Genomic DNA, 11,276 nt, shown 5'->3' on the forward strand with positions numbered 1-11,276 from the left:
ATACAAAACACGGAAAACCATGATGTTTAATTTATCCTGTTTCTAGAATTGACTCTAAACAAATGTCCATAAAGTAATATTTACAGCTTTTGGTTAATCAAAAACCAACTGGAACTGTTTCGTTTTGCTATATTCCAGTTACTATGAGGAGATTTGCTGGCATTGCATAAAATTGGCTATTCTCCACTAGCAGGAATTTGACAGTGTCAGCTAATCTGTCAGGCACTGTCAACTTCAGAATGCCAGGCTTGTGAAATACTGGAAAGAATTACTCTTACCAGAACTACTTAAACTGTTTTTCTCTCTTTGCTGTAATGCATGCATTTTCTGCTAATTAAATTTATATTGTGCTGTCATAAATGCAAGCACTAAAGGACAATGATTGAGTAATCTTTAAAAAAAAGATTTAGAAAACAATTATTAATTTCAAGTATAACCTTATACAGCTGTTTAGTCATAAAATATTAGTTTTCATGTCTGGTGTTCATCTTGTTTGATGCTACATACTGTACATGTGTAGGTAACATACAGTACTGTATATGCCACTAAAATACTGAAATTCCTCATCGTTACTTCTTACCAAAAAAATACAAATTTGTTGTGGACAAATTAATTTTCTCTTTTTATCTGGGTTTATATTTTACAAATAGTTTTCCTGACTGTCATAGATTTTTTAGCAAACAAATAATAAACTTGCATAACTGAGAGAATGAGTGATGGTTCTTTTTTGTCACAGTGGTCACCTAATGCCCTTGATTTAATCATTGAACAAGGTTTTATACACTTTATTAAACATTTTATATTTTTATACTCTTCATGGATATATTGTGTAATCTTGACAGACACAAGAAGACATTTAATATCTGTCAATCATGAACATGTAAAAGAATAAAACCAACAGTCAGAATGGGTGTTCTCAACTAGTAATTCTTTTTATTATTTTTATTTTCTATTAAACCTTTTTCGGAACCCTTTTCCAATGGCCTTGGCAGATATGCTCTAAGTTTGTTCAATGCTAAACTGTCCCAAAATAATCTGATGACAGCTCAGAGATTCTTACTCTAAACTTTAGGCTTGTCCAGGGTGCAGTCTGCCAGCACTAAAGATTAATTTCAATCAACGTAATAGCATGATGTAATCAGTGGTGCCTTTGTTAGCATGCCACCATCTTGTCTCAGAACTCATGGCCAATGTTGTTCCCGTACCAGCGGAGTCCGGGACCTGGAAGCACCTGGTCCCTTCAAGGTTTTAAAGTTCCTGTTCCTGTTCCTGCTGGTTCTGACCCGGTTCTGTCTTGGATGAACCGCCCAGTTCTTGATTTTGCCTTCTCTCAGATTCCCCGTTGGACTCAGTTTTGGACAGTTTGCCTCGGCCACACCTTCCCCGAACACCAGCGCATTATGGACACGCCCCTTGTTTTCATTCCCGACTCCCACATGCTTTTTCCCTGTGTTTTTCCTCACTCTACCCCGGATTGTGTCGTCTGCATAGGGTCCGGAAAGAACGCTTTCATGACAAGGGGTTCTTGCTCGAGATGGACTCGAGATGGACTCGAGATGGACTCAAGACGGCTAACAGGCCTGTGGGACTCCATAGGTTAGGAAGGCTTGAAGAAGTTACAGCAAATGCTGTTCTGATCAGCCTCACAGATCCTGGGACAGCTGGGCTGCATTGTAGTTTATTTGGTTCATTTGGTCTGCTGATGAACAGAGTTGTTTTGCAGGACCAGAAGTGAAGGGAGGCGATAACTTCACAAGTTAGTGGCATCCCTTCTCCGCACACACAAGAGTGTGGAGTCTAGGCAGCACAGGTTATATCCGAAATACACCCTGTCAATTGAAGGGAGCAGGTGGCTGGGCCGACTGAGCAAGAAGGCAGGGAAATCACGAGCCTGGCTGCTGCTGTGTCGAGGGTCGCCAAGGCTGGTTATAGAGAAACATCCCTTGCCAAAGAGGGTCAGCCGGGAAAAATAGGAGAGAGAGATATTAAGCAGCAGCCAGAATCCTGACCAGGTCAAGTGCAATTGTTCACATTACTCCTATCCTGGAGTCCTTGCACTGGCTTCCGGTCAAATTCCGTGTAGACTTTAAAATCCTCACGCTCACCTATAAGGCTCTGCATGGCTTGGCACCTCTGTACCTGTCTGAACTATTATCACCTTACTCCCCACTTCACAACCTTCACTCTTCTAATTCTGCTCTCCTTACTGTCCCCCAAGCCTGTCTACATTGTATGGGTGACAGGGCCTTCTCCTGTTATGCCCCCAAGCTCTGGAACTCTCTGCCCTGGATATCAGAGAGTCACCTACTCTAAATTCCTTCAAATCCAGACTCAAAACCCTCTTCTTCAGAAAAGCCTTTACTTAACTGGTTCCATTCTTCATCCCTCTGCTTTTCTTAGTATCACCATCCACGGTCTCCTCTGTATATTGTAATTGTGTTTTATCTTGTGTATTCTTCTTATTTATTGTTGTTGTCATCCTGTAAAGCGCTTTGAGAAGCCTCCTTTAAAGGCGCTATATAAAATAAAGTTTATTATTATTATAATTATTATTATATTAAGAGTAAAAAAGAGACAGATAACGTCGAAGACTGTTAGAGTGAGAGATGTGACAGAAGAGCTGGGAATGAGTAAACTGGGTTGAACTGGGTGGCGTGGAGTGGATTGTAATGAATACTACCAGAGATAGTGAAGTGTAAGAGAAATAATTGGGTGCCTTGTAAAAGTATTCACTCAAATGATATCTTTACATTTTTTAATGAATATGTTTAATCAAAATAAGAATACAGAAACTAAACACGGTCATAATGGAAATAAATAAAATGAAAAACTGCAAAGCAAAATAAAAAAGTAAAATATGGGCATTGCAGAAATATTTATCTCCCTGAATCAATATTTGGCGGAGGCAGGAATTACAGATGCCAGTGTTTTTTGAAAAGGTTTTAACAACTGTTCCTACTGGGATAGTGAAACATTTGCTCAATTTTCTCTGAAAAATTACTCAAATTCTGTTACGTTGGTTGGGGACCCTTGACGGACAGCGATGTCCAAGCCTCGCCACAGATTTTCTAGCAGATTAAGTCAAATTATTTTTTTAAATGTGTACAGTTGTAATTTGTATTACACTCATGTGCATTTGCATTTCTAATAAAGCACAATGTGACATTATTGGAATGGGGGTAAATGCTATTTCAAGGCAATGTACTCAGAATGAGGTCAGAATTATTTGGTCAGACGGATTATGCTTTGATTACATTTATTCTATTAGTCACAACTGCAACTTCTCTGGGTATGGTCTAGTCATTTTAGCAGTATATCAACATATATTCAATATCAACTTACAGTGGGTATTTGTCATGTGACTGGCACTCCTTTCCTTTTCACTTTTCAGTTGACTATTTCCCATAACACTTCGGTGGAGTTAAGGTCAAAGCCCAGGACAAGCAAGGCCTGCACTTAAGCCATCCATACATTTTCTAACTGCTTCATCTAATTCAGGGTTGTGGGAGAAATGGAGCCTTTGGTAATCAACAGGCACAAGGCGAGACAGATGGCATAGAGCACACACAGACACGGACACCACTACAGGGCCAATTTTCCCAGAAGCCAATTAACAACCAGTATGATTTTTGGGTTGTGGGAGGAAACACACCTAAAGAAAATGGGCAGAACATACAAAAACTCAACAGAGATAGCACCCCAAGTCTGGAATTGAACCCAGAACCCCACACCGTGTCAGTACAGCACTCAAATTAAGTTTTAAACTGGTTATTTGTCTTCATTAATAGCTAGCAGGAAAGTAACAGCTCTGCCTCTGAAAAGGATTTCTTTGAGAGGGTCTTTTCATATACTGTAAATTGTGCACTCAGAATCTTTCACGTCTTACAGGAATATCTCAAGCTGGCATCTAGGTTTTGATGTATATAAAATATATTTTGTTAGCAAGAACATGTAATAGGTCAATGAAACTAAATTACTCTCTTGTTTTGAATGAGCCCAAACGTTAGAAATAAAAGCACAATAGTTTGCTTTTCAAGTGCTCAAAAGAGATTTAGTCCTCATTTGGCCTCAGTTACACATTCTCTTCCCTGGAACTTCCAATGTTTCACAATGAAGAATTTCGCAATAGAGGACAAAAAAGCTGGAGTTGTTTTTGTCCAGAATCTCTATGGAAAATGTTGATTTTTAACTTAACTTGTTTGAATAGTAAGGTAATTTGGTTTTAAGGGCCGATAGGTCAAAATTTGATTTGTATAAAAGGCAGCATCGAAACATTTCACTCACAGTTCATTCCACAGAAGCAGCTTGAATTCCATTGCAAGACTTAACTGTTCCAGCTTCAGCAATGCATTCCTTCAGGACAGTATTCGGCATCTGTCTCCTGACTACACTGGTTCTGACTGTGGCCTCCTCATCTGGCGGTGGTTTGTTCACTATATTTAGTGATATTTACATTAAAATGAATACTGGGATTTTAAAATTTAAAACACATCTTAAATTACACTTCAGTGTTACTTGCTTTTGTTTGTGTTTGAGATAAAGGGATAGTTTTAAAAATGTTTAGCACATTTTGACCTGTATGCATGACAAATGTGGCTATGGATGTTTCTGTGCATAGTAAGACTGTCATTTAACTTGTCAGTTTAGCTGTTGATAGATAGATATATATATATATTTGTGTACAGGGAGAGGGTAGTTCTAAGATCCTTATAGCTTAACAAACATGTCAAAGTAATGAAGAAGCGTGTGATAACAGAAATGTTAATTGTCTTCAGGGGGGGGATCTTACAGCTATGACCTGTCTCGTCAGTCAGACCTCACCCGCCTGTACAACTCTCGGGTGTATGTAGCTGACAGAATGAAAAGACCCCTCGATGGCTGGTCTTTTACTCTGGGGCCGTTGAGCCACACTGGAGTCAGGTAAATAATATAATACCGCAGTACATTTACATCTCAAATGTAAGAGGTTTTTTTTGAAGAGTGTTTAACAGGTGTAAGACATCTACTTGAATTGTCACCCTGGTTCTTCCTCAACTACAGGGCTGAGGATTTGTAATGCCACTTTCTGTTGTGGGGTTTGATATAATGAATGGCCTTGATACTGCAGCTGTTTGTTGTCGGATGGTGATTTGCAAAGCAAATGTATTTTTGCATGGTTAAGAAGGTAGGAATTGCTTACGTAGTGAAGGACGTGAGAGTGCACAGCAAGTGCCTCTGTCAGTTACACACTATATGTCACATGAAAATATTTAATTCTGCTCTGTGTCCCTGTTCCTTCTTTATTTTCTGTTATCTTTGATTTTTTTTAAAAATATTTCAGTAGGCCAAGCAGGGGGCACAGTGGTTAGGCATTGCTGCCGTGCAGTGCTGGGACCCTGAGTTCAATTCCAGACCTGGGGTGCTATCTGTGTGGAGCCTGTATGGTCTCTCTGTGTTTGTGTGGGTTTGTTTCTGGTTATATTAGTTGATCTCTGGGACAAATTGGCTCTGGCGGGAGCACATGTGTGTGTGCACTGTGGTATATCCTGCCTTCCACCCATTTTTTGCTGGGATATTTTATTTTGACAAGTCTCTCAGTTAATTCAATCAACACTATCTGTGTGCAATAATAGTGGTTTATATGAACTCAGAATAAACTGTGAGGTTCCCCCAGTCAAGTAATGACATTCAAGCTTCAATTATGAAGACCAAGGAACGTTCAAAACAACCCTGGAATACACTTGTAGAAGTGGGGCAGAAAGGATATAAAAAATAGAAGAAACTATACCTTTGAATGCAGTGAAGTTAGTCACATAGAAGTAGAAGGTGTATCGTACCAATCATGAACTACCTAGATCAGACTTTCCCTCAAAAACTGAGCAGCCAGGCAAGGAGGAAACAGGTTAATTATGCCAACTTAAGGTCAATGTCAGCTTTTTGAGTGCTACTGAGTTCAATGGCTTAGATAAGGAGAAAGTCTCCTCAAGACAACAATAGTACAGCTGGATTGTATGGCAGTTTGGCAAACCCATCTCTGAGCCACATTAAGCGTTTGAATGTATTTGGTCAAACTAGACAATTTGGACCCAGTCTAAATGCAATGCGTAATGTCCAACATTAATCTAAAACAGTACGTAACCAAATCAAATGCCATCCTTGCAGTCAAACACAGTAGTGGTAGCATTGTGTTAAGGGACTGCTTTTGTCATCAGTGACTGGGAAACAATGAATGAATAGAGCAAATTACAGGCAAACCTTATAGGAAAACCTGCTTTAGGCTGCTAAAAACCTAGAGGTGGGATAAAATGGTTAAACATCATACCATCCTGGTGTGCAAAGTTTGTAGAGACTTATCCAGAAAGACTGGCAGCTGTAATAACTGTGAAAGGTGCTACCACCAAGTGCTCATTCAAGGGGCGTGAATACTTGTGCCAAATAAATATTTCTTTGCGGTTTGACAGACAGTTCACTTCCTTTGCACATAACAAGGTTCAGTTTGACCATTCATCCATAGGAATATTGACTTAAAAATAACACATATCCCATTTCTAATTGAGCAAAGTGTGAAATCCTTGGAAGAGTGTGAATATTTTAGCAAGGCGCTATAGTAATGAAGACTTTTTTCTGGTCAGAGTGACACTAGCTGATGGATCCAAGTGGCTGGTTCACAAAGGGGATGGCTATGGGATAAGCTCACAGACTGTAGTGGTGGATGCTCGCCATATGAGTTCTAAATGGGAAGTAAGTATTTACAACAGTTTCGTTCATTTTACATTTGTACGTGGAGTTCTGAAAATCTTTACACTGAATTTTTTTCAGAAGACATAATGGAATGTAGATGTGAGCCTATGAATCATTTACTTGTTTTACAGTACATTGTGCATCTAATCTTTTATTAGAATGCATTGATTGTGGGGCTGTATAAGGTTTTACAGAACTGATTAATATTTTCAATGGGAATATAATATTAGAGGTGTGATTGGGAACTGAGCTCTGTTATTGTTCAATTGGAAGAGAAGCTTTGTATAAATCTGCTACTAAAGTGGGTGCTTTTTCAAATCCAACAAAGGAGAAGCTAATTTAAAAATGTGACACTATCAACCAGGCCTCTTTGATCATTTTCCGTGAATTTCAGATCATCGAGACAAAGAATTTCCAAGGATCAAAAACGGTCAGTGACTTCGTGAAAGCTGGAGGCCCTGGCTACAAGCTTCTCTTTGACAACTGCCACTTCGGATCTGGAAGAATGATGGACCAATAGAAAATGGCCTAACGTCACACAGAAATTCCCATTCTAATTTCTACAATACAGTACATGTATTTCACTTTTGTTGGCAATAATTCATTTTATGTCCATGCTTCAGTCACAGTAGGCTTTCTTCAATGCAAGTAAATGAATGATCTAATGTTAAAAAACAGCCACCTTTAAATGTAATTTTACGCTTTGTTATATATTTCAAGTAACTAATAGTTATTGGAAGTGTTCACACAATGTAATAAAGTATAATATACTTATATACTTAGTACTTGGATATGGAATTGACTATGTACTTTTTTGTCCTTTTTCCAACAGACAACACCACACAATACAGACAACAAGAACAATAAATAAATATGTAGCAGTGAGACCAAAACAAATGGTAGAGTATGTAAAAAGTGCGTAGTGCAGATGTGTATTAAGGCATGGCAGTTAGCTGTTGAAGACGCGTGCCGCAGTGGGATAGAAGCTGTTCTTGAGTCTAGTGGTCCTTGCTTTAACAGTGCGGTACCACTTGCCACAGTGCAGGGAGGAGAACAGTCTGTGACCAGGATGGTTGGGATCCCAAATGATGGATTGGGGTTTATTGCAACAGCGGATGGTGTGGATCTCACCGATTGATGGCAAATCACATCCTATAATCCTCTGTGCCATTGCCACAATCCTTTGTAGTGCATCTCTTTCATGCATTGTAGTATTGCTGTTCCACACAGTGATGCCAGTAGTGAGGACACTTTTTATGGTGCTGGACACTGCAGTAAGAGTTCAAGAGGAACTGCTTCCTCATACTGCATTTCTTTAAGTACCGCAGAACGTGCAAGCACTGTTGTGCCTTTTTCAGATTCGCTACAGTGTTGCGAGTCCAAGCCAAGCTGGTGGAGATCTGCAGTCCAAGGAACCAGAAGCAGATGACAGATTCCACTGCTGTGCCATTGATGCTGATTGGGGGCGTGACTCCCCCTGGGTCTCCTGAAGCCCACAATGAGTTCTTTTGTCTTGTTGACAGGGCCAGATTGTTGTCAAGGCACCATTTTGTAAGATACTCCACCTCACTCCTGTGCGCGGACTCATCGTTGTTGTTGATCAGCCCAATAACAGTGGTGTCATCTGCAAACGTAATGATGTGGTTGCTGCTGTAAGTGGCTGTACAATCATAGGTGAACAAGGCGTATAGCTTAGGACTGAGACAGAGCGCTCAGACACTTCAAACTGAGCATCCAGGCAAGAAAGAAACTGGTTAGGGATACCTAATGATAACTTTGAAAGAGGTACAGAGTTCAGCAAGGTAGGAGAAAATGGACGTGGCTCAGCAATATCCTGGCCACTCCACAAAAGAGGCTTGTTTAAAACTGAAAACAACATCTTAAATCCCACAAGGAGTTTGCACCAAAGCACGTATGAGATACTGAAAACATGTAGCAAAAGGTTTTGTAGTCATACAAGACAAAATTATAACTTTATGGTATAAATGCCAAGGGTTATATCTGACACAAACCCACCGTAGAACATTACTCAGTCAACACCATCCCTACAGTACTTTTAATCATGGTGGTGACAGCAGTATGTTGTGATTCTGGTTCTTAGAAGAACCAGAAGAATTGAGAAGCTTGACAAGACTGATGAGAACATGAGATGAAGCAAAGTACAGGTCATTAATGAAAAATCTGTCTCAGATCTAAAACAGGGACAGAAAGTCACCTTTCTGCAGGACAAAGACCCAAAACACAAAGCCGGAGCTACAGCAGAGTGGCTTAAGAATAAGAAAGTGACTATCCTTGGGTATCCTGGGTGGCCTAAGTCATGTGTCCCTGAACAACCTGTCCAAGCTAATAAACTTGGAGGTTCTCCACTTGTTGGCAATTTGGCAGTCTCTGCTAATCTGTCAGGCATTATTGACTTCAGAAAGCCAGGCTTGTAAAATACTGGAGAGAATTGCCATTCCGAGAATTAATTTTATGTGAGAAAAAATGCCATTAAGTACATAAAGTGTTTTTGTATTTTTTTCTGTAAAGAATCAATTTTTTGGTAATTAAATTTACATTGTGTTGCCATGAATGTAAGCAAAGAATAATGATAAAGCATTTGTTAAAAAGATTAAGAAAACATGTCTTCATTTCAAATTCTCCAAAACAGTTTGTTGTGGACAAATTCATTTTCTTTTATTATTTAGTCTGTTATATAACACATTGGTTTCTTGACAATCACATATTCTAGCATAAAATGATAATGAACGACTGACAATTCCTTTTTTGTTACAGTTTTTGTTACACCTAGTGCCTTTCGTTTCATCACAGAACTCATAATGCTTTCCATGCTTCATTGTTTTCATTCTTTAAAGAGAATTACATTGTGTAACCCTTAATATATACTGAGCTTAATAATGTTATGTTCACTACAGTGCAGCATGGGGGAAAGAACTGATCACATTCAGCACTACCATACCACAAACCAAATTTTATTTATTTAACTCCTTAAAAATGGCATGTCAGATCTCACATCTGGTGAGCCGTGTCCATTACGTGTGAGAAAGTCACCTTTCCTTGCCTTCCACCCATCCATTTTGTAACTGTTTATCCAATGTAGGGGGTGCCATAGCCTACCGTGGCAAAAAATGGGCACAAGGCTAGGATAAGGATATGCCTTGGATGAGCGCCTGTCCATCGCAGGGAAGACATCCATTCACATCAGAGCCAATTAACCTACCAGTATGTCTTTGGCCTGTGGGAGGAAACATGAACACAGCAATCTGCATATAAAGAGCAGCCCAGGCCCAGACCTGAATTCAGGTTCACCAACGTGCAGCCCACTTATCTGAATATTTTTAAATGATAAGACAACCAATTGGCAAACAATTGTGTGTTATGTATCTGGAAAAAGATCTTTTTTACCCTTCTTTGTGCATAAATACCACCAGGAAGATCACACTTGCAGACACTCGTGTCAGGGCTCTGCATGTGCTTTTTAACTATAGTTACTGCTGTCTGGAAGTCACAGTCATCACAGCACTAAACCATGCGTGGCTTCTGTATTTAGGAAAATCATACAATTCACAACTGTTGGGTTTTCTCAAAGAGAGGACAGGGTTAAAAATAAACCCGAATGAAAAAATGAATTAATCCAGCAGAGGATGGTCAGCTATAGGTATATATATATATCCTATAGGTATTTTAATGCTACGTTAGGACACCAAATAAAAACAAAAATGAGGGACTGGAGGCGTTCCTGACTTAATTAAGAAGTAAGTCACAATGTGCCACAGGAGAAGAATCTCCTTGCATTGTTAAGACTCGAGGTTGGCCAAACATACCATGCAGCAAAAGTAACATTTTAGGATTGCGAAAAACATTAGGAAACGTAAATAATACCTAACAAATCATATTTACAATAATGTGTAACAACTGAAAACATAACACGAATACATCCATAAACATTCTTTCGTTTATTGTGTCTGGCGGTGGAAATGATTCCCTTCCACATCATAAACTCGACTCGCAAGACCCATGCATCATTAACAAGCTATTTCCAGAAGCACTAGACAGACTAAACAAATGTTCTGACATATACATGGTGTTTGGCGGTATGCTATTTGGGATTGTAATCACAGTATTGCTGAGGCCAAATAAAACTGCGTAAATCTTAAATATCGAAAGTTAGCAAATACTTTTTAAATTTATTTTTATTAAACGTATAAAAAAATTACGAACACGACTATAACCAGAGGATCAAAAACAGGTACAAGAGAAAAAAAAACATTTAACCGCCAGAGGTAATGAAGTAAATTATGTGATCGAATTGTATTTTTTACATACATCACATGCTTTCTTTGCTTTATTATTTCTCAATTTTTTTATAGAATTTAAATTGTGTTTCATCTCCACCTCAAAAGAACTAAAAAGGGGAGTATTATTAGACCATTTTGATTTATGGATGTGAAATTAACCAAGAAGGACTAATAAATAAAAAGTTAGCAAATGCTGATGCTACACCTACGAGACACACGCACAGTATTTCGGTGATCCGCGAATCCCAGATCACGTGA

At 39.0% G+C, this 11,276-nt stretch overlaps 1 protein-coding gene across 1 annotated transcript; it reads left to right on the top strand.

The window, feature by feature from the left end:
• Positions 1 to 4,145: 4,145 nt before the first annotated feature.
• LOC138241524 (uncharacterized) lies at positions 4,146 to 9,331 on the top strand. The gene is made up of 4 exons (XM_069195088.1): positions 4,146 to 4,424; positions 4,776 to 4,920; positions 6,612 to 6,720; positions 7,115 to 9,331. The coding sequence occupies exons 1-4, from the start codon at positions 4,346 to 4,348 to the stop codon at positions 7,238 to 7,240; spliced, it is 459 nt and encodes a 152-aa protein (XP_069051189.1). The 5' UTR covers positions 4,146 to 4,345; the 3' UTR covers positions 7,241 to 9,331.
• The last annotated feature ends 1,945 nt before the right edge of the window (positions 9,332 to 11,276 follow it).

The sequence above is a fragment of the Lepisosteus oculatus genome, chromosome 10 (genome assembly GCF_040954835.1).
Source record: "Lepisosteus oculatus isolate fLepOcu1 chromosome 10, fLepOcu1.hap2, whole genome shotgun sequence".
NCBI lineage: Eukaryota > Metazoa > Chordata > Actinopteri > Semionotiformes > Lepisosteidae > Lepisosteus > Lepisosteus oculatus.